Here is a 26509-nt window from a genome sequence, read left to right as displayed (position 1 = left end):
GAGAGGGAGAGGGAGAGGGAGAGGGAGAGGGAGAGGGAGAGGGAGAGGGAGAGGGAGAGGGAGAGGGAGAGGGAGAGGGAGAGGGAGAGGGAGAGGGAGAGGGAGAGGGAGAGGCAGAGGGAGAGGGAGAGGGAGAAAAGGGAAAGAGAGTCGAAGATCTTTTATTATCTTGGCTCGTCTGGAAGATATAGTTTACTCCTCTTAACTACTTACTGCTGTTCATCCCTGACGCCCCACACCAGTGCCAGCTGAGGGCTGCATCTGATCCCTCATGTATCCCTCAACACACACGTCAGAATTCACCGTGACTTAAGTTGCTTAAGGGGGATATAGCAGGAGTAGAAACTGGTGCATGAGGAGTGTGAAAGTAAAAAGCTGGTGTCTTTCTTTGAGTGACTCACTGTCTCTGTAAATGTGAGAAAAAAATAAATAGAGAAATTAAAATCACTCCAGTGTCACCTTGACATTGACCTATTGTTCAACTTGTGTGTACTGTGAGTAGGTTTAGACGAGAGAGAAAAAAGATGGCTGACTTCTGTTTGTTACTATGGCAATATGTGAGGCTTCCTACAAGGACACGTAGGACAGGTATGGAGAAGTTGAAGACTCCGGAACTTCAATGTGTTCGGTGGCGAATCTGAGGCTGAGTCATAGGAGAGTGTTAGTTTGTGTAGGATGTCTGTGTGTGTACTATGTACATACAGTACATAGTAGTAGTGGAATTTGTGTTTGGTACCTGAGTGTGTGTGGGAGCGTGTGTGTGTCAGTGTGTTTTCTCAGTGTGGATGTGACAGGGGCCTCTGGTTATCATCTCACCTTTGGTGTTTAATCAACACAGCCCATTGGGCCAGTGCTCACCACAGCTCTACACTGGACAAATATAGAGGGCCACAAAGCCTCTTAGCACTGAACCCTCTTACGATTCCCTTTCCGTAAAGAGCATCCACGAATAGACCACACAAAGATCCTTAAGCTAAAATCCCCCCAGGTATTTAATTCTAAATGAGTAATTACTGGGTGTGTCAGTGTGTCTTAGGTTTACAGGTACGCATGTTCAAGCGTCTCATTCGAGTCCTGGCTTCAGAGCGAGTTGCAGTCTCACGCAAACACGCAAGCTCTGAACCACGACCGCACCAGCTGGAGCCGAGCGAGGACAGACTAAGGAACCGCCGAAGCAACCAGTCGTGAAGGGGGGGAACCGAACACACCAGCCGCAAAGATGTGTGACATGGGAGGATTGGACAACCTGGTGGCCAACACGGCCTACCTGAAGGCCCAGGGCGGAGACGACAAGGAGATGAAGAAACGGAGGCGCAGCTTGTCTCTGCCCAAGCCGGAGCAGTGTGCAGCCGCCCGGTCCACCGTGGAGAAGAACTTCGAGAGCATCTGCGAGCGGCAGCCCATCGGCAAGAAGTTCTTCCGCCAGTACCTGGCCTCCAACCCTGAGTATGTGAACGCCGTGGAGTTCCTGGATGAGCTGAATGACTGGGACCTGGCCGAAGGCGCCGCCAAGGACAAGGCTCGCACCAACATCATGAACAAGTTCTGCAAAGCCGACTCCAAGACCTTTCTGAACTTCCTGTCTGGAGACACTGCCACCAAGTGCAAGGCTGTGACCGACAAGGACTTTGACGAGGTGATGAAGGGGGTAGTGCAGGAGGGGACCAGAGAGTTCCTCAAAGGGAAACCTTTTACGGATTACCAGACAAGTCCATTTTTCGACAAGTTCCTGCAGTGGAAGGAGTACGAGAAACAGCCAATCAGCGACAAGTACTTCTACGAGTTCAGAACTCTGGGCAAGGGAGGCTTCGGGGAGGTAAGCAGAACCGGCGAGAATTCAGCGATCGAGAATCGCTCGCTGTCTTTTGTGTTGCTAAGATGTCAGACATGTTTCCGTAAAAGTTGTTGCAGCAGTTGTCTGCGTTAACCCAACGAAAAGCGTGTTTCATCTAACTTAAAATATATATATATGTCACTCGTGTAATAAGTGTCTCATTACAATGCTCTAAAACAGAGGTCTTCAACCTTGGTCCTCAGGGACCCCCTCTCCTGCACGTTTTAGTTGTTTCCCTACTCCAACACACCTGATTCAAATGAATGGATCGTTAACAGGCTTCTGCAGAGCTGGATAACGACCCATTCATTTGAATGGGTGCTAAACCTTTACTTATTTGCATTCTGAGACCAAGATCCTCTTTTCAGGCGAATTCAGACCAGCCAAGATCAGTAAACTTGTACCTTTGATCTAAACACTTGAGAGATTTATTAGATAATAAGCTTTAGCTCTGCAAGCTAAACCAGTCTTATGGCATGCAGCAGACTTGGCTTAAGTCCCTCTGCAGGGCGACTGTGTGTGTGGGAGCAGAGGACCTGGGTGTTGTGGGGCCCAACACTCCATCACACCCCTGGGAGGCCAGGGGAGGCCAGGGGAGGCCAGGGGAGGCCAGGGGACAGCCCTGGGAGGCCAGGGGACAGCCAGAGGAGACCAGGGAACAGCCCTGGGCGGCCAGGGAACAGCCCTGGGAGGCCAGGGGAGGCCAGGGGAGGCCAGGGGAGGCCAGGGGAGGACAGGGGACAGCCCTGGGAGGCCAGGGGACAGCCAAAGGAGACCAGGGGACAGGGCATTTGGCAGTTCATTAAATTATGGACAAGAGATCACCAAGTGTTGTTCAAAGATGAATGAGGAGAAAACCCTTAATCGGGATCCAACCTCAGACCAACAGCATAGAGATTGTCCTGATCATCCTCAAGTATTTGGACTCACATCCATCAACGCACCAAGCACAGGCAGCTCCATAAATATCAGAATCAATCAGAATGGAAGTCTGGGATGACCCCTATAGGCAAAATGTCTGCCCCTTAGAACCCAAGGGAGAATCTGTTCCTTGCATCATCTTGTGCGTCTTATCAACTCGGGAACATATCAAAATTGCTGCACCACTTCCTATTTTGAATATAAGTTAAAAGTTTTAAGTTTCTCTTTAGCCTACCATTTGTGATTTTCTGAGTTATTTCATGTGTTTTGGACATTCATCATTTTGTTTCACTGTGGATTTTATTGTATTTGGGGGTCCTGCAAACACATTGTACAGCACTTAAGTCAACTGGTGTTGTTTTTAAATTCTGCAACATAAATTAAATTGAATCAGACAACTGTAAAGCTGACTGACAGGTCTAGATGTCTTCCTTGATCTTTGATTAAATGAGACTATTAGCTCAAGTAGCGGTCGTAGTAGGTACTTTAGAATTATTGACTATAATAATGATTCCCTTTATTGGCAACCTATAATTGACAACATCTTTCTCTTCCTTGCCCGCCCCCACCCTCTCCTCTCCAGGTGTGCGCTGTGCAGGTGAAGAACACAGGCCAAATGTACGCCTGCAAGAAGCTGTGTAAGAAACGCCTGAAGAAGAAACACGGAGAGAAGATGGCCCTGCTGGAGAAGCAGATCCTGGAGAAGGTCAACAGCCTGTTCCTGGTCAACCTGGCGTACGCCTACGACTCCAAGACCCACCTGTGTCTGGTCATGACCCTGATGAACGGCGGAGACCTCAAGTACCACATCTACAACATCGGCATTGACGGGAAGGGCGTGGAGAAGGGCGTGGAGATGAAGCGCATCATCCACTACACTGCCCAGATCACCACGGGCATCCTGCACCTCCACCAGATGGATATTGTTTACCGTGACATGAAGCCAGAAAACGTGCTGCTCGATAGCTTCGGACAGTGCCGCCTCTCTGATCTGGGTCTGGCCGTGGAGCTGCCAGCAGGGAAGACCATCACCCAGAAGGTAGGTCTGGAAGGTTCCACAAGGGTTTCCCCCTTTCTACGATGGGTCAATCCAGGGGAGTAGGTTTCATCAAACGTGGGTGCAACTTATAACCACTCACTTTTCTTCATCCTCATCCTCAGTTATATAAAAATTAATAAAAAGCTGTCCCACTCGCATTTGAAAACAAACCTGCGCCCCCTGGATCAACCACTAGGCTAGGACTTCACGGCTCCAGTAGGGATCAGCAATGACGCTGGGGTTGGAGAGGAGACAGACTAGGAGTCGACATCTGTTAAGCTAGGCCACCAGCAAAACTATTTGGTTTCCCTTGGTAAGGCAATATTAGAGTACAATGCAGATGATTGTAATGATGGTGATGAAGAGTTATATGAAGATAAGGGTGATGTATGTCAGTAGAGAGAGATCACAGTTTTAAACAGAGAATTTGAGGACGACCTATCCAAGACGTAACCCTTTTGTGGCCTGTCAGGTATTAGTCCCTGGTTCTGTCGGGTATTAGTCCCTGGTTCTGTCGGGTATTAGTCCCTGGTTCTGTCGGGTATTAGTCCCTGGTTCTATAAATGAGCCTGGAGTCAGGATCTCTAGTCGGGCTTTGGGTCAAAAGCCGTCAGGCTGCCGACGTAGAGCCACTCACTCACACGCTGCCTCCGGCTAAGAGGATGAGCAGCAATATAGGACTCATCCCAAAGGGATGAGCATATGTTTTTACCAGGGCATTCTTCTACAGCAGTATACTCTGGACTCCACCACTAAGGGGCCTATGGAGGTTCAGATGGAAATCTGGACAGGGATTACAGATTGGTTACATAGCTTGCTCAAGGAAAATCCTTGCCACCGTTGTATAACTCATCTGATCCTCAATGGTTAGATTATATTCCAGCCAACTACAGGCAGACATTTTTGTAGATCGCCGATTGATGACTGAGAGATTACATTGGGTGTCGGGAGTGATCGAGTTAAGAAAAAGAAGAAGGAAGTAAAAGTTAACAGTTAAACTTTCATGGCTGCGTCTGCGCTTGTTAACTGCACCACACTACTATATCAGTGACGTGACCTATTGTGGAAGCATTGTTTGGGATCATAACCCTAACTGTAGCAAGGTGTGTAGAGCACAATTCAATGAGGTAGCAAGTGAGGGTGAAAATAGTATTTCTGGGCACTATGGTGACACCAAGGACACATCTACCCTTCCATGAATGCAGGAGCACCTGTTGGAATAGGTGCAGCATTGGCACACAAATGCCACATTTCAGGATAAGCATCGATATATAACTCTTACCGCAGGTTTAGGATGAGTATACCTTTGGACCAGTGCATATTTCATACCAGGGATCGTAGAAATGTCATTCTATTCATGTATCAAGGTTGCAAAGGTTCCCCTGTCAAGGCTGGTCAACACACCAAACTCTGCATTCAGAAACTGCATGAGCCACAAATGATCCGACCAATCAGAGAGAAGCTCAGTGGAGAACAGGTCCAAGATCAGCTAAACATCTTGGACCTCTTACCCTCTCAGGGATTTTATTAATTCACTTATTCATTCACGTATTCATCGAATCTCGCCCAACAGGCACGTCCCTTCAGAAGGCGCAGAGGGTTCCTCCAGGTCCAAATCTCTGAGTCTGAACATGCGTTTATTTAAAGCCCAAAAGCCCAAGATGCTGATCCTGCAGTTGTTACCAAATTTAGCCTGTGAAAGCTGTGTGGCCCTTGATTCAGAGCCTGTGAAAGCTGTGTGGCTCCTGATTCAGAGCCTGTGAAAGCTGTGTGGCCCTTGATTCAGAGCCTGTGAAAGCTGTGTGGCTCTTGATTCAGAGCCTGTGAAAGCTGTGTGGCTCTTGATTCAGAGCCTGTGAAAGCTGTGTGGCTCTTGATTCAGAGCCTGTGAAAGCTGTGTGGCTCTTGATTCAGAGCCATTGCTTCTGCAGGTCTTTGGGAGTCGGTCCTAGCAGGCAGAAGGCAGCAGAGATGACACGTAAGCTCATTATCTAGCGCTCTACGTTAGTGGCCGGTGGAGCCTCGACTACCCCTCCAGCCTCACAGGCTTGACTAGCTTTGGGCTGCTAAGCCTCTTACTTAGTGGGCATTACACAAATCTGTTCCCTGATCAGACTGGGCGCACCAGCAGAAACAACCTGTGGTGTGTGGATGCAAGCACCCTGTCTTCCAGTTCAGGGGTAACTCTTTTGAGTGACATGTCGATGACTTGATCTGACTAAATGGTTTGAGCTCAGCATCTGCTCATCTCCTGGCTTGGAACCGGGTCATGTATGAGACAGATAGCTAGCCGGGTAGCCGTTCCAGAACCACATACATACCAGTGCCAGGTCATTCCAGAACCACATACATACCAGTACCAGGTCAGTCTATAACCACATACATACCAGTGCCAGGTCATTCCAGTACCACATAGATGGAGAGTTGCTCAGGTCACAGTGCAGCTCCAGAGCTAGAAAGGTGACTCAGGAATAGCCGGTGCTCATCATCAGGTGGCCTTAAACCCCAGTAATCCCTCCACAGATCTGGGGTCAGAACAAGGAGGTTTGCCCACCAACCCACTGGCAGTTGGCCTGGACATGGGGCCAATCAGATGTCTAAAAGGACCATGTAGGCCAATCAGAGTGTCTGTCCTTGAACCCCCCCCCCCCCCTCCCCCTCCAGACTGTGCATGTAGACCACAGCTCCGTACGGATGTGATCCAATTACCATGTTGCGCGATTTGTTCGGAATAGAATTAGGAGAGTTAAACGACTGAACTCTTTTAGGGTTTTCCTCAACTAATCTTGACTGAAAACGTGCTGATGAGGATGGCTTGCCATTTGGTCCCAGAGCAGAAAAGGATCTAAAGATGATGACTACAGGTCTTAGTCTCATCATTTGTCTAATAATTTATCAGGAAACATGTTTAGGAGAGAAAAATAACCAGAAAACATAGCTATGACCAGAAGTTTAAGAAGTGAAAATACTCAGGTCAACATTGTTTTGAGGGTTCAGCCAACGACCAACCAATGAAAACAATATGTCTGAGTGGTTGTGTGTCTTTCAGTGTGTGTGAGTGAGTGTGTGTGTGTGCCGCTGTGTGTGTGACGTGTTCCAGAGATAGCCTTTATGTAAGCAGCTGTCGCTCCGCTGTCACCGTGGAAACACACATGACTCCTGACAGGTCGACAGGATTACCATTAAGATTAAGCTCCCTGTCCTGGTCTTGGGTTGAGGTCACTGAGACTGAGACGAGAGAGCTGGGCTGGACAAGCCTGGCAGGGAGAGAAGGGAGGAGGGCTTACAAGGTACAGATTGCTGGAGAGACAGCTACCAAGGACATCGGGACTGTAGCCACTAGCCTGGCATTTATATAACGTAAACTCAGGTAGCGCCTTTTAACCACCCAACCAGGAAAGTGTCAGCATCTAATGCTGACGTTGTCCTTTAAATCTGGTTAACATTCAGTTGGTCTGAAGCGGGAACCATCAAGTATATTCCTGCTGTTTTTGTAAAGATCCCCATGACATTCCTTTTGATCAAAAAAATATTCCAACAAGAACCATCGCTCAACACAAGTTCAGACTCGGCTCATAGCTTAGCAGCGTTCCTCAAAGGTTCTCCAGAGCGAGAGATCCCCTCTAACTGTTAAATCATTCTTCATTTCACCTGCCTATCCCTTCTGTCTCTACCTGACCCTCCCCCCCCCCCCCCCCCCCACTGTGACCCCTCCCCCCCCACTGTGACCCCTCCCCCCCCACTGTGACCCCTCCCCCTAATCTCCACCTTCTGCCCACCTCCCCTCCCATGTCCAGGCTGGAACAGGAGCCTACATGGCCCCAGAGATCCTCAACAGCACCCCCTACAGGGAGTCAGTGGACTGGTGGGCGCTGGGCTGCAGTATTTACGAGATGGTGGCCGGCTACACTCCCTTCAAGGGTCCCGATTCCAAGAAGGAGAAGCTGGAGAAAGACGAAGTTCAGCGTCGCATCCAGAACGAGCAGCCCCCTTGGGAACACAAGGGCTTCGATGCCACTACCAAGGCCATCATCGAGCTGTTCCTGAAGAAGAAGATTGATGAACGTTTGGGCTGCAGGTACGAGACGAGGGCGGCTCAGGTGTGTGTCTTCCAGACACAGCTGGTCCTCCGGCGTGATCCCAACGAGACTTGAATCTGTTTTGTCTTTACCCCCTAGAAACCCCACCGACGACCCGAGGAAGCATGAGTGGTTCAAATCCATCAACTTCCCGCGTCTTGAGGCTGGCCTGGTAGACCCCCCATGGGTTCCCAAACCCAACGTTGTCTACGCCAAGGACACTGGCGACATCGCAGACTTCTCTGAGATCAAGGGCATCGAGTTCGACGCCAACGACGACAAGTTCTTCAAAGAGTTCAGCACGGGTGCCGTGCCGATCCCATGGCAACAGGAGATGATTGAAACCAACCTGTTTGACGAGCTGAACGACCCCAACAGGAAAGAGTCGACCGGGGGCGGAGGAGAGGGCGGGAAGTCCGGCACCTGCACATTGCTGTGAGCCGAACTGGCCAAAGTCTAAAACCGACACATCGGAAACTAAACGATTCGTTCATTTTTGTTAACTTAATCAGAGGAAGGAAAAAAAACGACAACACACACTTAAAATAATTGCAGCTTGGACAGGAAATGTACGTACTTCTGGGCTCCGAGCCAGTGGCTCGTGGTATTAGTGATTGATTGCTCTGGACTGATTCTTGTCACTGAGCTTTGAAATAATAGGGAGGTAGAAGAGGCGACATGATCGTTGTCTTCCTCAGTCAGCAGCTACTCCTGACTGTTTCTTATGATGTAGTAGCATCTCCTCACCCACAGGGGGCGCTGAGAGTCATCTTTCATGTTGCAGATACCAAAGATAGATAAGTAATGAATAATTACAGGCTCTGGGCCACAGATGTGCCAGATAAGATAGTGTACGTAGACCAGTGCAAACGTTGGGTGTCGGCCCAATGGGCTTGCCTCAAAAGTTGTTTATCGTATGATGGAGAATTCCTCTCAGTACTTGATTGAGATCCAGTCATGTAATTTGATAGAAGAGGTTATTTTATTTTCCATATCTACAAAACCCCCTTTTATTCTCCGGAGGCAGAGATTTTTACTTTACTTTTCGAAAATTTCTCAACCCACCCTGATGGAAAGGTGTTCAGGCCAAACCAAAACCCTCCAAATCAAGGATCATATTACACACTGAAGCGGTCCCAAGCTAATGAGTTCTCAGCTGTTTCTATACAAAGAAAAGTGCTTCGTAACAGCCACAGAACTAGCTGGTGTTAGCTAACCTAGCCACAACCCCTGGCCTTCCAAACAGTAGCTCTGTCTGCTAGTCAGCCATTCAAATGTAATCTGTGTTGTGTTTGTATATATTGTATATGTCGATCTATGCACAGAAGAGAGAGGTGCACAGCATAGCTGCTAGTCAGAAATGTCTAAGAAGAGAGGAGATGTGTGTAGCTGGTGCTAAAGCTGTGAGGCCTAGACCAGGCTGGGCTGGAGAGGAGGGTAGGAGGAAAGGAGAGGAGGAAAGGAGAGGAGGAAAGGAGAGGAGGAGCCGAGGGAGGGGTAGCAGAGGAGGACAGGAGAGGAGGACAGTAGAGGAGAGGAAGACAGTAGAGGGGAGAGGAAAGGAGCATTCTGAGGATTTGGGCTGTGATGGCATATGTTCCTGTACCAGGAATATGTAGTTTTTAGCCCTTTCCCCCTAAAGAGACCTATATGAGAGCTATTTTCTTACCTAAGATAGCTGAGTGTGTGAGACTCAAATCTTGCAATTCTTCCCCACAGATGTGAAGTTTGAGTTCTAAATCAGAAGTTAGTTAGCGTTATAACAAGACCTACAAGTTTTCTGGACGAAGGGCATTGAATCATTTAATCTTTAAAACCCTCGTGCTGCCTTTGGTTCATTGTGACCCACCGTCGTGGTGCAAAAGGTGGGTCACAATGACCAGAAAGCAGCACAAGGGTTTTAAGTGACAACCTTTTCAGACCTTATCCCAGAGTTGAGTTTTTACAGTTACTATGTGAAGTTATGCTTTGAAAATGATAAACATATGTTGTACATACGTATGGAGAAAGGAGAACATTACATGAGGTACTGCAGTAGGAAGAAAAAAAAATCAGGAACATGTTTGAATCCTGGATTATTTCAAAAATAAAACTATATGTCTTTTACAACTTGTGTTTTTTCTACTGTTATTTATATTTGTGCATGTACTCAAGTGTGAGCAAAAAAATATACATCAGCATTTACAATATACCTAAATTTACCTCAGAAGAAAGTCCCTCTACTGCCAGGTGTGAAAGCTCAAGAGGCCGAGCAGGATGGCGGTATTAACAGAGACGTCAGGGGTCTTGTGGATCTCCAGCCTGCAACCTTAGCCCTTAAGACAATAATCGGCATTACCCCCGCGTACTTTAATCAACCTCAAAGCTCCGGGTACGCAGCTCGGGATCCCTGCCAAAGATACCGGGCGATGACACAGTCAGGAGAGAGTGAGACAAAGAGAGAGAAAGAGGCATAGAGACAGAGACACACACACACAAACACACACACACAAACACACACAGAGATATGTAGAGTAGGCCTATGTTTGACTCCGTTAATTTTTGAAGACAACATGGACGCTGTGGCGCGAGCGTGTCTTATTCAGTATTGTGAGGGAGGTTATTGGAGCAGGTTCACTCGTACTCCTCGTCAAGTGGATTAGCAACCTCGGAGTGAAAACGCTGTGTTGATCTATTGACCGCTGTCAGTGCTCGGAGTGGATCCTTCTAGAGCCGTCATTAAGGCACACTCATGCAATTCGCAAACGCAGGCTACATACAGAGACTAATGCAATCACACTCTACAAACACAATGGCTATTCAGAATCTGAAATAATTTATAAAGATTTCTGTTCTTGGTCTACTTTTATTTATGCTGTTTGTACGACGCTTTGGATATGGGTAGCCTATGTTAAATGGATCATGCAATATTTGTATGATTTAGCAGTTTAAAACAGAAGCATCCATATATTGTGGATGCAGATCAAGTCTATAGGCTATATAGTATGGGTAAACAATTTAACTATTCCGTTTTATCCTCGATAACCACCTGTTGCAGAAGGTGCAAGAATAATTAGCAGAATTTAACATGAACGAAATGGGGTGGGAAGTTCACCAGCGAAACATGGCTATAGCTTATGGGTTTTCTTGTGAGGGTGTAATTTACATCATTTATTTGTTGGAACCACATTCAATTATGACATTAGATGATAAAGTAATTATGAAAATAAGAAAATACAAAGACAAATAGGCCTAGCCTACTGTAATAAGCCTTAAAAACATCTAACGTGGTCACTACATTTAATTTGGCTGTTACTTTTTGCCAGCCCTCTCCTGGATTTAGCTGATTTTGAGGTGTTCCCTGCAGTTTGGTTAAATCATCCAATTTGGAGTAGCCTTCGGGCGAGCTCTTGCTCTGTTGCGGAAAACACGGGTTGCTCTTTTTGGCCATGATGAGCAGCTAAAGATTTAAGTGAGCAGCCTAGCAGCGTTGCTGATCAAGGTTTCTATCGATACATACCCCCTTTTTGACCAACGCATAACTCAATCCAGCTATACTAATCATAAACAACAAGGGTGTTGGAAGAACCGAATTAGCCAGATCATGATTAGAACGGTGATGTCATCTTGGATGTGTCATTTGATCTCGGATGTAGGCTAATAAGCGACGTACGGAGAACGGGCCCCTGTTAAGGTGTTTTCAAACAAGACATAAGAAAACGTGCCTGCTGACGTAACCTTCATTTGCCACTGCGATTGGCCGTTTACACCTCAGTGTATACGTCAGTATGTTCGTCAGTATGTTCAATACGCGTTTATTGGCCACAGCTTTAAAGCACCCTCATTTCATTGGTCAAGAATCACGGAACGACAATTTGAAATCGGCTTTAAATTGTTCAGACTAGGTAACTTTAAACTGAGATCGGAATATCAAGGTTATCTACAGATTTAGAACAAAGGTAAACTTCTAATTAATGTTGTCGTAATGTGTTTGCTAAAATATCGTGAAGATACAGCTAGTCTATGTTTTATGGGGTGTGATAAAGTAGGATAGAGTAGTCCGTCTGTGTGTTTGGCGTTGAACAGCGAAAGCTAAACAAAGCTACGTTATCGAGAAATTTACTAGCAATCGATTTAATCCAATTCTTGGATATTTTGTTATTAGGCTACTTTTTGCAACACTACGCCACAGAATAAATCAACAGTTTCAATGCTGCAAGAAGACGATGCTTCGCAGCTCCAGTGCTGTGTTGTGGTGGAGCGCCTCAATCAGTCTGGCCAGGCGATCAAACGCCAGGTCATCCGAAAGGCAGGGGTTGTTTTGGGGCGCAACGAGTTCCAGGAGATCATCCTGCGCGTTCACGACGGGAAAGTACCACAGAACTACCCACTCAAAGACTTTCAGCTGTTCACGCGGTTCGCCAAAGACGGCAAATGCACCGTCAAGCTGCTCCCGGAAAACATCCAGGTGCTCATCTCCGACTGCCCGCCTCACCGGCTGAACGTTTTCCTGAAGACCCTGAGCATCAAGTATCAGGCGTGGAAAACCGGCACGCCGCTCACCGACCGGGCGAAGCTTAAAGCCTGTCTACCGCGGAGCTTCGACACCATCAGCCCGTTGCAACAGAAGGACGTGCAGAAGGCGAATGAACTGAGGAGCAAAGTGAATGCTCCTCTGACCTCCAAGCGACTCCTGGAGAGGAACTTGAATAAGATAACTGGAGGACAACAGGTCAAGAGATCTCGGACAGACTGTGACTCCAGTCCGGTGAGTTTTATATAATTTACATGGATAATGTATACAGCTCTGGAAAAAAGTTAGAACCCACTTTTTTTCATAAAAAAAGTTGAGAACTTTTGAGTGAGGAACAGAAGGGTAAATCTGAACTTTTTTTTTATTGAAAGAAAAAGCTGCAGTGGTCTCTAATTTTTTTCCAGAGCTTTATTTCAGGATATTTGCTCTTTCATGCCAGTAAAGCAAACTGAATTAAGTTTAGGGTGATTTATATGTTGTAGCATCCAGGAAGTTCCTTCCACAGGGGTTGTTTACAGGGTGCAAGGTGGGTCATGTGTTCCTGGGAATGGCTGCTTATCAATCATCTCACTCACTAGAACAGTCATTATACATTTCTCAAAAAATAACCTCCCTCTCTTTTTTACTCACCCACTCACTCACCCACTCACTCATCAATAATGTAGTCCATCCTGAAGATCATCTCCCCTGTGTTGAGGTTGTCTTTGATCCCAAGGTGAAGGTCATCTCCCCTGTGTTGAGGTTGTCTTTGATCCCCAGGTGAAGGTCACCTCCCCTGTGTTGAGGTTGTCTTTGATCCCCAGGTGAAGGTCATCTCCCCTGTGTTGAGGTTGTCTTTGATCCCCAGGTGAAGGTCATCTCCCCTGTGTTGAGGTTGTCTTTGATCCCCAGGTGAAGGCCCTGCCGCCCAGCAAGAGGCCAGCCCTGTCCCTGCCTGCAGCTCGTCAGCTGACCCGGGGCCAGACGGCCGTGCTCAGCGCTGTGCTCAGCGGCAAGAACGTCTTCTTCACCGGGAGTGCAGGTACTCTGGGGGAGAGCCTACATCTGTCAGAGGAGAGGCTTTAGCTTAGTGGTTAGGGTATTTGACAGAAAAATAAAGTTAACATGTTTAATTTCCCCCCCACTGAAAGTTACTTTTGGATGCAGTCTTTTTATTTGTTGCTGTATTTTGGTTCAGGCACAGGGAAGTCCTTCCTGCTGAAGAGGATTGTAGGGTCCTTGCCACCCAAAAGCACCTACGCTACAGCCAGCACTGGGGTGGCTGCCTGTCACATTGGAGGAACCACGTTACACAGCTTTGCAGGTCAGTATACTAGCTACGCTACTTGGGTGTGTGTAACAGGGTCTCCTGAACTTGTCTCTGAAGGACAATACTGACTATCCTCTTTTCCTTCCTCTCCTTCTCTCTCTTCCTCTTCATCTCTTTCTATCTGTCGCCCTCTCTCCTTCACCTCCCCCCTCTCTCATTCACCCTCTCTCCTTCACCCTCCCCCCTCTCTCATTCACCTCCCCCTCTCTCATTCACCCTCCCCCCTCTCTCCTTCACCCTCCCCCCTCTCTCATTCACCCTCCCCCCTCTCTCATTCACCCTCCCCCCTCTCTCATTCACCTCCCCCCTCTCTCCTTCACCTCCCCCCTCTCTCATTCACCCTCCCCCCTCTCTCATTCACCCTCCCCCCTCTCTCATTCACCCTCCCCCCTCTCTCATTCACCTCCCCCCTCTCTCCTTCATCTCCCCCCCTCTCTCCTTCATCTCCCCCCCTCTTTCACCCTCCCTCCCCCCTCTCTCATTCACCTCCCCCCTCTCTCATTCACCTCCCCCCTCTTTCATTCACCCTCCCCCCTCTCTCATTCACCTCCCCCCTCTCTCATTCACCTCCCCCCTCTCTCCTTCACCTCCCCCCTCTCTCCTTCATCTCCCCCCCTCTCTCCTTCATCTCCCCCCCTCTTTCATTCACCCTCCCCCCTCTCTCATTCACCTCCCCCCTCTCTCCTTCATCTCCCCCCTCTCTCCTTCATCTCCCCCCCTCTCTCATTCACCTCCCCCCTCTCTCCTTCATCTCCCCCCTCTCTCCTTCATCTCCCCCCCTCTTTCATTCACCCTCCCCCTCTCTCATTCACCTCTCTCCTTCATCTCCCCCCTCTCTCCTTCATCTCCCCCCCTCTCTCCTTCATCTCCCCCCTCTCTCATTCACCTCCCCCCTCTCTCATTCACCTCCCCCCTCTCTCCTTCATCTCCCCCCTCTCTCCTTCATCTCCCCCCTCTCTCCTTCATCTCCCCCCTCTCTCATTCACCTCCCCCCTCTCTCTATCTCCTCATTGCTCCCCCATACCCCCTCTCTCTATCTCCTCATTGCTCCCCCATACCCCCTCTCTCTATCTCCTCATTGCTCCCCCATACCCCCTCTCTCTATCTCCTCATTGCTCCCCCATACCCCCTCTCTCTATCTCCTCATTGCTCCCCCATACCCCCTCTCTCTATCTCCTCATTGCTCCCCCATACCCCCCTCTCTCTATCTCCTCATTGCTCCCCCATACCCCCTCTCTCTATCTCCTCATTGCTCCCCCATACCCCCTCTCTCTATCTCCTCATTGCTCCCCCATACCCCCCTCTCTCTATCTCCTCATTGCTCCCCCATACCCCCTCTCTCTATCTCCTCATTGCTCCCCCATACCCCCTCTCTCTATCTCCTCATTGCTCCCCCATACCCCCTCTCTCTATCTCCTCATTGCTCCCCCCCCCCCCAGGTATGGGCTCAGGTGCGGCCCCCTTGCAGCAGTGTCTGGAGCTGGCCCAGAGGCCCGGGGTGCTGCAGCACTGGACCAGCTGTCGTCACCTGGTCATAGACGAGGTCTCCATGGTGGACGGACAGTTCTTCGACAAGCTGGAGGCCGTGGCCAGGTACGGGGACTACGTCTCGGGGCGGAGGGATCCGGAACGTTTTACATTTGATTCAGGAAGCAGGCGCGTTTATCTGAAAAAGTCGACGTTCGAGGATCAGATGTTATCAGTTTTAACTGTTTACTAGCCATATTGCTAATTAACCACGTCTCAGCTAAAAGGCACTTATTTAAAAACAAAAATACAAATATGATTGCTCCCCCCCCCAGGTCAGTGAGGAGGTCGTCTCAGCCCTTCGGCGGAATCCAGCTCATCATGTGTGGAGACTTCCTCCAGCTTCCTCCTGTCTCCAGGGGCAAGGACAAGGCCAGCTTCTGCTTCCAGGTCAGAGGTCAAGATAGAGGTCAGGGTTAAACTGAGTTTACAGATCTTGGCGTTAGGACTAAGCTTACAGATGAGATGGTTAAGAAAGTCCACATAACTCGTGTTTACGAAGAATAAGAGTGACCTTTTGACAGTTGGATAGTTTTAAGAATGTTGTCTGTGTTGGCGCCCATGACTCTTTATTCCAATGATCTTCATGTGGTCTGACCCCTGTGTGACCCCCAGGCCAGGAGCTGGAGGAAGGTGGTGCAGGTGAACATGGAGCTGACGGAGGTGCGGAGACAGACGGACCAGAACTTCATCTCCCTACTGCAGGCCGTCAGGATGGGCAGGTACGGTCTGTTGAAACAAAGGCACCTAATGGCAACAATACCGTATAAATTCAGCAGATGTTTTAATCCAAAGTATAAAGGGGGGGTTTTGAACCTGTAACCTCTTGGTCAGCAGTCACATGCTCTTACTGAGCTACACCCAACCCTAATGCATGTATGCTGCTGTGTTTGTCTTAGTTCTTACTGGTCAGATCAGAAGACGACAGTCATTGTATTACCGATTGGTATTATTCAGGAAGTGTTGTAACGACCCCCCCCCCCCCCCCCCCGTGGATGTCAACCAATCATGCAGGGTCACAGAGGAAGTCACGGCCAAGCTGATGCAGAGCGCCTATCACAAGATTGAGCGTGACGGTATCCTAGCAACCAGGCTGTGCACGCACAAGGATGACGTGGAGCTGACCAATGAGAATAAACTACAGCAGTTGCCAGGTACAGCAAATGTTTTCTTTTTTATTATGTATGTTTTGTTTCGCTCAACCAAACTTAAATTTGTATTCCTGTCCCTCCCGCAGGGGCGGAGCATGTGTTTGAGGCGCTGGACAGCGACCCGGCGTTGGTGAAGACCATCGACGCCCAGAGCCCCGTCAGCCGGCTGCTGCAAATTAAAGTGGGGGCGCAGGTTAGTACCGGGCGGAGGGATACTTGGGTGTGGACTGGCTGAACGGGGCGTGTGTAACCTGGAGCTCAGGTGAACAAGGCGTGTCTTTCCGCAGGTGATGCTGACTAAGAACCTGGACGTGCAGCGAGGGCTGGTAAACGGGGCCAGAGGTGTGGTCGTCGACTTCCTGCCAGGAAAACAAGGTTGTTTACCACTTCCTGTTTTCACACGGGGTCACGCGTGTGACAGAGACAGAGCTACGGTGTTCCAACGCCGGAGCGACCTCACTTCCCGCTGTCTAATTCTGGGGACACACAAAACAATTTTTTTAATCTTGTAAGACTTTCAAACTGATAGACCACAAACATGAGGACAAAAAATCCTAGATTTAGCCGTTTTGCTCCTACAGTGTGTGGTAGGACACACACAAACATATTTCCAACCAGTGTCCTGACTGTTTACACAAGAAATGTCGCCAAATCTGTCGAGATTCAAGAATAAGCATGGCGGACGATATGCAGGAAGAAATTGCTATGATAAGTGTTTGGAATGATTTTCACAGACAATTCACGGGAAAAAAGAAAAGGGTTTTCTGTTGCCACAAATCAATTCCATTTAACTTTGTGCTGCGCCGTCACTCAGTTTGTTATGCTTCCGTCTTCTCTCAGCTTGATTTCTGATTGGATATTGTTTCGTTTCATGTGATAAACTCGGCGTATGTCCTCGGGGTTCCCCCCACACATCAGGATTTCTGATCGCAAATATTCAACATGTTGTTCAACATGTTGAATATTTAGGATTCGCGATCGGGGCGCCTCCGACGTCCTTCCCAGCAGATTCGGTCACTCTTGACACACCTCACACCAAGGGAACATATGATAAGATAATCTGTAGAACCATCAAGATAATCTGGACGTTACCTAGGATTGTCGGAAGGGGCGAAATTGGATCCTGTAGTGTGTCCCCAGCATAACTGACCTTGCGTACTGCTGACTGAGTGACCTCACTTCCTTTCTTGCTCCAGGGCTCCCGCGCGTGCGTTTCCTGTGCGGAGCGACGGAGGTGCTGAAGCAGGAGCGCTGGGTGTTCAAGGCCGGGGGCGGGCTCTATCTCAGCAGGCAACAACTGCCACTCAAACTGGCCTGGGCCATCTCCATCCATAAGAGTCAGGTGGGACGGCACGGCAACCAATAACACCCTGTCTCTACGGAAACGGAAGGCTCTGTTCCGGACACCTGCGTTGTTTTAACTGAAGTGTGTGTTGGTGTGTGTGTGTCAGGGTATGACCCTGGACTGCGTGGAGATTTCGCTGGCGCGTGTGTTCGAGAGTGGCCAGGCCTATGTGGCTCTGTCCAGGGCCAGAAGCCTGGAGGGGCTGAGGGTCATGGACTTTGACCCCCGCGTGGTCCGTGCTGACCCGGAAGTGCTCCTCTTCTACCGGAAGCTGAGGAAGGAGAGGCTGCTACTGCAGGTGAGATCAGAGTCTGACTTTGCAGCCTCCAAGAAGAATGTACCCCTTTTTTTCTTCTTTAAAAAAAAAAGATAAGGAACCTGACTCAACATTTAAGATATATTACAGCCTCTGGTCTGCATGTCACTGGATCACAACCGTCTCTGGAGGAGGGGAACCCTCACTCCATTCCTCCTCCCAGGATTTCTTATTCCTCGTCTTAGGTTAGTTAGCTGGCCCTCTGCTGCCCCCTGGTGGGGGAAGGTGTTTAGTGCTTTCTGTGCCTGCAGTCCTTTCATGCGGTCTATTCAGGGATCAGGCAAGTCCTCCTGTCCTCAGACACCTTGAGTCTGCCGTCACACAGAAAGTATGCAGTCACACAGGAAGTATGCAGTCACACAGGAAGTATGCAGTCACACAGGAAGTATGCAGTCACACAGGAAGTATGCAGTCACACAGGAAGTATGCAGTCACACAGGAATTATGCAGGCGCGTCGTTAAAAATGTGAAACGTTTTTTTAATTATTTTATTTTATTGGTCCCTTCATGAGTGATGTCAGGATGAAGTACCTGTTTCTAGGACTTCAGTGCTCACAGATTCTCTCTCCTGTCCTCCCTTCTCCAGGCGTCTATGGATGAATTTGTGGGCAAGAGCAACAAGGAAAACCAGCGTTTGTGAGGTGTGCGTGCATGTCCAGCCTGACACAGATATACTCTGTTCACACACCCCCAGACTGACAGACTGGTTACAACAGGCGCCTTATGATATTCTGAGTGACTGGCCTTGTTCAGTAAGGGGATCTCCAAAGGGACCTTCTCTGGAACAGCTTTGACAACATTCCTTCTTCTACCTCCGTTATGAATCTCCTTCAGCATCATAGAACACACCTGCCGCTTGATCAGAAACTACTTTTAAAAAGTTTTATTTTTATACTATTTATTACTCTCTGCTTGACATTGGGAATTATGCACTTCTTTAACATGAATAAAGTTTTTGTCGTCGCCTATGTTGTGGGAAGTGACATTGTCTGCACCTCGCACCTACTCAATTTTTCCTCCGACCCGATCATTCGACAAATTCAGATTCGGTCAGTTCGTTTTTCTCGACTCGGCATATTGAAGTTAGCTTCTCTCATGGTTCACCGGTGGGCCGGGCTCCTTGTCTCCTCAAGGTAGTGACGCCGCAGACGTTAGTGATCATGTTGTGTTGGAAGAGGAAGCACACACCGTCTCACGCACACACACACAAACAGACTTGGTTCTTTGAACACCCATGTTGTTTATAATTAGTATAGCTGGATTGAGTTGTGCGTTGGTCTACAAGGGGGTATGTATCGATAGTAGAAACCTTGATCAGCAACACTGCTACTGGCTGCTCACATAAGTCGATGTCTGCTCACCATGGCCAAAATGAGCACCCTGTTTTTTTTCGCAACAGAGCGCAGCAGCTTGCTCGAAAGTTACTCCAAATTTGAAGATTTAATCAGAAGGCAAGCACACCCCAACAAAATCCAGGTTGCTCAAAAAAATTATCTTAAAAAATTCAGCTTAAAAAATTCAAGCCAAAGAGATTCGAGCCAATTTTTTGGGGGGGAAGTCTATCAAATTCAAGCCAAACATTTTCAAGCTTAAAATCCGATTGAAACATCCGGGATACCAAGGACAGGTTGAGCAATCGAGCCTTAATGCAAGATTGATCAAATTGGTCGTGTTTAAATTTCAATAATAAGTATTCAATGCCTTTTAAAATGTGTTTGAGGCAGTGTGTGTGTGTGTGTCTCAGTGTATGTGTGAGGCGCACACACACACTTCCGGAACAGGAAGTGGCAGTGTTTGTGTTTTGAGGGAACTCCTGTTCCCTCAAAAAAGCTATCTGACCACACATCACAATTTACATTTATATTTTTACAGTTTTGTCAGAAGGTATAACAGTGCTAAACTTGGGCTTGAGTTGGCGGTAGTAGGAACAAACACTATAACTTCAGTTTGAAGATGAACCTTTACTTCTTTGGTCATCTCGGCAATAATGACACCAACCAGAGGTGAAGTTTTATTTAGTGAAAAGGACAGATGTCATTTCAGGGTAGGAAGCACCACCAGCATTGTCTAACTTATTGAACTTGTTTGGGATCGTCTGAATAAACATTGTCCACCTGATGCTCAAGTTAGTCACTAGGCCATAATATTACACAAACTAGCAATCTTGTTCTCTGGAAGGGCAGGGTGAAGAGACGCTTCAGACCCAGGTTACCTTCAAGCGTGCACGTTTCCCTAAACATTTTAAGCACAGAGTGGTGAGTTGAGCTGCGATTTATTACATGTTCCTTGAGAGAGGTATATTATTACAGTACTTGATCCCACAGTAAACGGTGTGAGTGTTTAAACACTAAAGGCCGTTTTGCTCTGCTGAACATGACCCTTGAACTGGGCAGCGACAAGCCAAGCCTGGTCTCCCAGAAACCGTCACCATGACAGCAGAGGTAATACTTACACCCATTCTGTGGGTGGATGTTTCAGGTAGGGATCTAGGCAGGAGACACCGCATATTCATTCTAGGCACCCCACACAAATATGAGAATCATACTTTTATTCACATGAATACATAACTATAGCTGTGTTTTTCCTCAATTTCTCTGGACAGCACATACATACAATCTTAGCATTAAGCATTTAAATAATTATTCCACAGCTGAGACATAATAATGGAACTGACGGGGGTGGTGGTAGGTGGGGAAAGGGGTTCATTTCACGCTATGGAAGAGCTTGTGTGCTACCTGTAGGAAGAGAGAAGAGGGGATTCAAGTAGGCAACAGCGACAGTCACTTAGCAACACATGCTGGACGAACTAACTGTTTTAATGTGTGTTGTCCACAACCTCTGAAGTGTGGACATAAAGACTATACGGACGTCATAGTCCAAGCAGAAGGTTACATACAGACTAGGCAAACACTACAGTATACACACACCCAAATCTCCTCTCTCGCTAACCTCACACACACACACATACTTACACAGTGATCCCGCGCATGTAGGAAGTCAAACAGCTCCTCGGTGCAGTCTTCCTCGGTGGCGTCCCTGGAGGACACGCGCTGCGTGCAGGCCTCCAGCCTGTGCTGCGTGTGGGCGCAGTGTTCCGACTGCTCGCACTTGGCCCTTATCGTCTCTAAGGGGTCCTGGCAGGGACACACAGAACACGTATTTGTTTATCCCTTTTTACACGCATGCATGTCACAGAGGGCTTCACATACGCCCATAGAACTGACCCCTCAACCAACCTAAACCCTCAAGGAAGACAAGGAGAAACTCCCAACAGGAGAAGATATTGAAAAAAACCTTGGGAGGAGCAATTCAGAGAGGGATCCCCTCCTCCAGAGACTGTTGGTAAGAGAGACAAGCAGAACACAGAGCAGACGTAAAGTAAACGCACACCAGCCACGCTCGCAAAACCAGCAGGTTGGTTTTCAAATAGGGGTGGGGGCAGCAATATATATATTATATATAAAAATTTAACAACCAAGGATTTTGCTGTTAAATAGGATTTTCCTGATGAACAGTGGGTGGAAGATTAGTCATTTTAGAATGTATAATGAAACTTACTTCTGTTGCTCAACGCATACTTTAAACATCAGGGGGTCAGGTGGTTGAGCGGTGAGGGAATAGGGCTAGTAATCTGAAGGTTGTCAGATCAATTCCCGGCCGTGCCAAATGACGTTGTGTCATTCGGGGGGAATGTCCCTGTACTTACTGTAAGTCGCTCTGGATAAGAGCGTCTGCTAAATGACTAAATGTAAACATGATTTTAAAAAACTATGGAAGCTAGCTTGAGGGATGGGTATAGCTTGGTGGTAGGGAGAGCATTTGACTTTAGATCACAAGTTTGCAGGTACAAATCGCCCCCTTCCTTATCTGCTAGGGTTAGGGTCTGCTAAACAGTTATTATATTTCCTTTTTACCTGATACGCATTTCAACTTGACTAATGTGGGGAGTTGCTTTGCAGTGCTTGTTGTACTGGGCGTGTTCGCGCACCCGCACCACCAGCTACATGTTGCTGCTCATGGACACGGTTCTAGAATGTTCCATACCTCATTCTACTATCCATAACCATACATGGTTAAATGTAACACCTGATGCGAGCAGTCCTTTGTAACTTTTGAACCTTCAGTTCACTGACTTATATTAAATCACTTACCACCATGTCTTCCTCCTCCTCTTCTTCCTCCTCCTCTTCCTCATCTCCTCCTTCTGCCTCTGCCTCTGCCTCTTCCTCGTCCTCTGCCGGGGCCTCCTCCTGGATATGGACAACACCGAAGGCTAAGTTCAACAACACGGGCCAACACACACGGTTGAACGGTAACGGAGCGTGCCCTTGATCACGACAGGACTACTCATAATACAAAGGCTACTATTTCCCACGGATCACGTGACCATCGAATAACTGAAACAACGAGACATTGAAATTACGATGATGACCATTTAAGGACATTGCTGTTTGTTTTACATGTCAACATTAGCAAACATGGGCATAACATATATTAACGGCACACTTTAACCACTGTCAAGTGCTTGCTAATCACAGACTAATCGTTCAATTTGCCTAACATATCCTAGCAGTTTAGATGTAATTGAGAAAAAAGGCTACGTTTGGCTACGACTAAGCTGAAAGGGTTGGCATTCCGCAGTGGAAATATTAAGGACCCTAAAAAAAGGCGCTTTATGAATGTTGGCATAAGGCATGCTAGGCTAACCGGTCAACTAGCTCACTTGGTTTGGCACTAACAGTTGCGTAACTACCGCAAAAACTGGACAGAAAATGAGACAAAACAGCTCAAATATTTGGACATTTATATAATTTATAATACCTCATCGTCGGGGTCGTCGTACTTGATCATTTTGTTTTCAAAAACCATGATTCTAACCTCTAAAACGACCTAAAGATGACACCGACAGTCAGGATACAAGTCCTAGCTCACAAACGTTAAATCTGGAGGACGTGTTAGGTCACACGCAGGAATAACCTAGAAGTTCACCGGAAACTTGAATCTATACGTTTATATCCTAACGTACAGTTCTCTTCTCCAACCATGTTCATAGTTTCGGTGTGTGGGATCCTCCCACCTCGTAGGGGGAACCGAAGAAATGTGGTGCAAAGAGAAGGTCGGAACTAGCAGTTGTTGCACATAACAATGGCGGCGCTCATTGACACAAGAATACTGCTTCGGAAAATCAAAGACTTACGTTGCTTGGCACCACGAAGGAATCGCGTGAAAGCTAAATGGGTATGTCGTATATGTAGCGCGTGGATACGTTTTGTTCTGTGTGGACACGTCAGAAATTACGTTTAAATTTTTATATATAAAAAAATACATGTAAACAAAATTTACTTGAATAGGCTACTTCACTTTTAAAATATTAAGCTAGCTAATTCCATAGACCAACCGTCCCTGCTGTTTCGTCAACGTTTCTGATGGACAACCAGAAACGTTTCAATGTTTTTGTCTTATCCAGGCGACCACGCAGCCCAAGTACCCCGCTACAAACCTGGCTCTACAGAACTTCGACTCCACTTACGGTCTTCAGCTGGGAGCGCAGTGGCCATCGGTCCGCGTCAGCATGCTCTGCGATCAGAAATACGGAGCCCTGCTCAACAATTTCTCCAGCCCTGAGGAGGTAGAGGCTGAGCTTCGAGCCCAGGGATGTGTGGACTTTGTCAGTTGTTCTGCCACGGCTCCGGAGCCAGGCAGGCTCCCGGATGTGACCGGCACTTCCAGTCAGGATGTCGAGGCCGAACGGGAGACCGGGAGTAGGGCAGCAGGCGAGGTCGCGGCGACTCCTCGACTCAGCCCCAACATCAGGTGCTTAGTGTATCCCAAAGGAGATATCTCGAGATTCAAGCCAGCCAGGTGTGGTTTCATACTCAAATTCAGCTTTGTGTTTCACTCGCATGGAGGATCTCTCTTTGCCTCTCATTTTCTGTTCCATTCTCAATGCCTCTACCTCAATCTCAACCCTCCCTCTGTTCTGCCCTCCGTTCCTTCCTCTCCATCCTCTCATCCATCCCCCCTCCAGACCCAGAGCGTATGGTCTGCTGGGTTACTATCTGCTGGATGCAGCGTCGGTGCTGCCTGCCCTGGTCCTGGACATCCAGGAGGGCCACAGTGTTCTGGACCTCTGTGCTGCACCGGGGGGCAAGGCCCTGGCCCTGCTCCAGACTGGCCTCCTACGTAAGTTACCCTGCTGTACCACTGAGGCCTGACCTACGTAAGTTACCCTGCTGTACCCCTGAGGCCTGACCTACGTAAGTTACCCTGTTGTACCCCTGAGGCCTGACCTACGTAAGTTACCCTGCTGTACCCCTGAGGCCTGACCTACGTAAGTTACCCTGCTGTACCCCTGAGTCCTGACCTCTGGCCCAGATAGGATTCATATTTGTGTTCTGTTCTAGCTAGCTGTTCTTGCTAGCTGTTCTAGTGTCCTGTCCCTAGACCAGGTTAGACGTCTTGACTGTAGTGGCGAGGTTTCTCCAGCAGAGGTCAGACTGGCCAGGAAAACACATGAGGAGGAAGTCCAGTCTTGTACACTAGTTTACAGAAGATTTGCTCACTGGAAGTCCATGACTCAATGGAGATGTGAGTAACCAAAGTGTGTGTGTCAGGCTTCCTCTGCGTTAACGACGTGTCGTCGTCGCGTACCGCTCGTCTCCGCGCTGTGCTCCGCAGCTTCGTCCACAAGGAGCTGCTCACTGACGACAGGGTGCGCATCACTTCCTTTGACGGCAGGAAGTGGGAGGAGTTTGAGAGAAACTTCTTCGACAGAGTAAGTGCTGCGGTTGTCGATCAGCCTTCTGACTGCGCTGAACTAATTGTATCTGTGAGGGCTGTGATTGTTGTGGACGTTGATGTACTAAGGTTCTTGTTCCCTCTCTCAGGTTCTAGTGGACGTTCCGTGCACCACGGACAGACACTCTCTCATCGAGGAGGAGAATAACATCTTCAAGAGGGCGAGAACCAAGGAGAGGCAGCGTCTTCCTCAGGTCCAGGTGGACCTCCTGCTGTAGGTCACCAGCGCCCCCTGCCTGTGGGGATGTCAGGGCTCTACTTCTGGCTCCACCTCTCCCTGTCCTTCCTCTTCTCTGACCTGTCTGTCGTTTCTCCTCCCTCCTACGCCTTCATTTGTCCTCCCTCCTCCCCCTCCTCCCCCCTCCTCCCCCCTCCTCCCCCCTCCTCCCCCCTCCAGGTCTGGTATCCAGGCAGCGCGTCCTGGGGGGGAGGTGGTGTACTCCACCTGCTCCCTGTCCCAGCTCCAGAACCAGTACGTGGTGGAACAGGCGCTCCAGCAGGCCCGGGAGGAGCACGGCGTGGCCCTGGAGGTGGTCGACCTCCGACCTCTCACCCACCTGTTCAGGGACACTTTCCACTTCGCCCCCGACACTCACCTGGGCGAGTTGGTCCTGCCACACCTGTCGGCCAACTTTGGACCCATCTACCTGTGCAAGCTGCGGAGGCTCAACTAGGACTGAACTAACCCTGGACTGGACTAACGTAGGACTGGCCTGACTTGAACTGGAGCAGAGCAGACCAGAGCAGACCAGATCGGACCGGTCTGGACTCATCTAAACTCGCTAGCACTGGACTGGCCCCGAACTGGACTAGCTAAAGCCTTTGTAAAATATATATTATCGTATATTAATGTATTATGACCAACCGCTAAAAATAAAGCATCATTTAGTGTCATCTCCTTTGGCTCTTCTGTAGCCTTGAGTTGTTAGGAAGCAGGATGGATGTTTATTTGCGGATTTTTCTCATTGCGTTTATTTAGGTGCAGTACTTTGTCTGGCCATAAGGTGTCGCCAGTGGTCGAGCTGAGAACCATAGTCCTCTTGACCCAACGTTGTGTGAGACAAGGTGACAGGAACTGGACATGAAAATGTTTCGTAAAAACCAGAACGTTAAAGAGCGTCTTTGTTTTCCTATAGACCCTTAACAGTATTCCTTCTAGACAACCTCCACCACGAGAATCTTTCACTCATAGAAATGTCATGCAAATGTTTATGTTTGGATCCATATAGGCCTGTGTGTATATATGGAGACGATATTATTATTCCATATCATACATTTGCATGTTTTCTATTTGGATATTCAAAGTTTCACATGCTGGTGCCTCTAACAGGACGCACATTGCCATAATGAACTTCAAAATTACCCTTCATATCCCACCGAGGTTGCCATTTTTATGGTTGAATTGTCTCAGGTTTGTGTTTTTTATCACTCAAGGATGCAATATTACGTTTTTTTTCCTCCATCTGATATCTAATTTAAGCGTAAAGACTTCCATCCTCTCCTCCTTTCCGCCTGTCGCACTACCGATGACCCACAGCCGCACTGGGCCGCGCAATGTAGCATGACAGAGGTGTGTGTTTGGCTAACGAGCGCTCCCGCCGCCGAACATCATCGACTTCCCGCTGCCATTAAGAGGCTCGTGAGTGGAGTCCCACCGTCAGCGCGGGAGGGAGCCGC

At 48.3% G+C, this 26509-nt stretch overlaps 4 protein-coding genes across 5 annotated transcripts; 3 read left to right on the top strand and 1 right to left on the bottom strand.

The window, feature by feature from the left end:
• Positions 1–1219: 1219 nt before the first annotated feature.
• On the top strand, positions 1220–8312 carry grk7a (G protein-coupled receptor kinase 7a). Its single transcript, XM_084707266.1, has 4 exons — positions 1220–1816; positions 3339–3794; positions 7592–7872; positions 7973–8312. Exons 1-4 carry the CDS (start codon positions 1220–1222, stop codon positions 8310–8312), a joined length of 1674 nt encoding a protein of 557 aa, XP_084563392.1.
• A 3393-nt stretch (positions 8313–11705) lies between these two features.
• pif1 (PIF1 5'-to-3' DNA helicase homolog (S. cerevisiae)) lies at positions 11706–19002 on the top strand. Of its 2 annotated transcripts, XM_084708480.1 has the most exons (14): positions 11706–11811; positions 12018–12620; positions 13278–13407; positions 13564–13689; positions 15135–15288; positions 15498–15612; positions 15838–15944; positions 16237–16376; positions 16460–16566; positions 16661–16748; positions 17570–17715; positions 17825–18016; positions 18125–18219; positions 18621–19002. In XM_084708480.1, exons 2-14 carry the CDS (start codon positions 12063–12065, stop codon positions 18826–18828), a joined length of 2166 nt encoding a protein of 721 aa, XP_084564606.1. In that variant the 5' UTR covers positions 11706–11811; positions 12018–12062; the 3' UTR covers positions 18829–19002. The 2 variants fall into 2 exon arrangements, with proteins under 2 accessions (XP_084564606.1, XP_084564607.1); XM_084708481.1 differs by lacking the exon at positions 18125–18219 and having other exon boundaries at positions 11706–12620; positions 18621–18818.
• Positions 19003–20032: 1030 nt separating this feature from the next.
• On the bottom strand, positions 20033–23034 carry LOC146272064 (cytochrome b-c1 complex subunit 6, mitochondrial-like). The gene is made up of 4 exons (XM_084707948.1): positions 22856–23034; positions 22186–22284; positions 21007–21168; positions 20033–20769 (listed from the first exon to the last, which is right to left on the bottom strand). Exons 1-4 carry the CDS (start codon positions 22901–22903, stop codon positions 20737–20739), a joined length of 342 nt encoding a protein of 113 aa, XP_084564074.1. The 5' UTR covers positions 22904–23034; the 3' UTR covers positions 20033–20736.
• A 98-nt stretch (positions 23035–23132) lies between these two features.
• Positions 23133–25726, top strand: nsun4 (NOP2/Sun RNA methyltransferase 4). Its single transcript, XM_084707947.1, has 6 exons — positions 23133–23272; positions 23502–23896; positions 24063–24217; positions 24649–24809; positions 24922–25046; positions 25230–25726. The coding sequence occupies exons 1-6, from the start codon at positions 23180–23182 to the stop codon at positions 25504–25506; spliced, it is 1206 nt and encodes a 401-aa protein (XP_084564073.1). The 5' UTR covers positions 23133–23179; the 3' UTR covers positions 25507–25726.
• The last annotated feature ends 783 nt before the right edge of the window (positions 25727–26509 follow it).

The sequence above is a fragment of the Hypomesus nipponensis genome, chromosome 10, assembly GCF_054491055.1.
Source record: "Hypomesus nipponensis isolate SF chromosome 10, ASM5449105v1, whole genome shotgun sequence".
Lineage (NCBI taxonomy): Eukaryota > Metazoa > Chordata > Actinopteri > Osmeriformes > Osmeridae > Hypomesus > Hypomesus nipponensis.
This window is presented reverse-complemented; position numbering and strand designations above follow the sequence as displayed.

Bases quoted from the DNA above. Each gene is read 5' to 3' on its own strand.
- grk7a (XM_084707266.1), top strand. From the start codon at position 1,220: ATGTGTGACATGGGAGGATTGGACAACCTGGTGGCCAACACGGCCTAC. The intron at 1,817-3,338 runs GTAAGCAGAACC...TCTCCTCTCCAG, and splicing joins GCAAGGGAGGCTTCGGGGAG to GTGTGCGCTGTGCAGGTGAA. The intron at 7,873-7,972 runs GTACGAGACGAG...TTTACCCCCTAG, and splicing joins GATGAACGTTTGGGCTGCAG to AAACCCCACCGACGACCCGA.
- pif1 (XM_084708480.1), top strand. From the start codon at position 12,063: ATGCTGCAAGAAGACGATGCTTCGCAGCTCCAGTGCTGTGTTGTGGTG. The intron at 12,621-13,277 runs GTGAGTTTTATA...TTTGATCCCCAG, and splicing joins CAGACTGTGACTCCAGTCCG to GTGAAGGCCCTGCCGCCCAG. The intron at 16,377-16,459 runs GTACAGCAAATG...TCCCTCCCGCAG, and splicing joins TAAACTACAGCAGTTGCCAG to GGGCGGAGCATGTGTTTGAG.
- LOC146272064 (XM_084707948.1), bottom strand. From the start codon at position 22,903: ATGGTTTTTGAAAACAAAATGATCAAGTACGACGACCCCGACGATGAG. The intron at 22,285-22,855 runs GTATTATAAATT...GTCCATATCCAG, and splicing joins ACGACGACCCCGACGATGAG to GAGGAGGCCCCGGCAGAGGA. The intron at 21,169-22,185 runs GTAAGTGATTTA...TGTCCCTGCCAG, and splicing joins AGGAGGAGGAAGACATGGTG to GACCCCTTAGAGACGATAAG.
- nsun4 (XM_084707947.1), top strand. From the start codon at position 23,180: ATGGCGGCGCTCATTGACACAAGAATACTGCTTCGGAAAATCAAAGAC. The intron at 24,810-24,921 runs GTAAGTGCTGCG...TCCCTCTCTCAG, and splicing joins AGAGAAACTTCTTCGACAGA to GTTCTAGTGGACGTTCCGTG. The intron at 25,047-25,229 runs GTAGGTCACCAG...TCCCCCCTCCAG, and splicing joins GTCCAGGTGGACCTCCTGCT to GTCTGGTATCCAGGCAGCGC.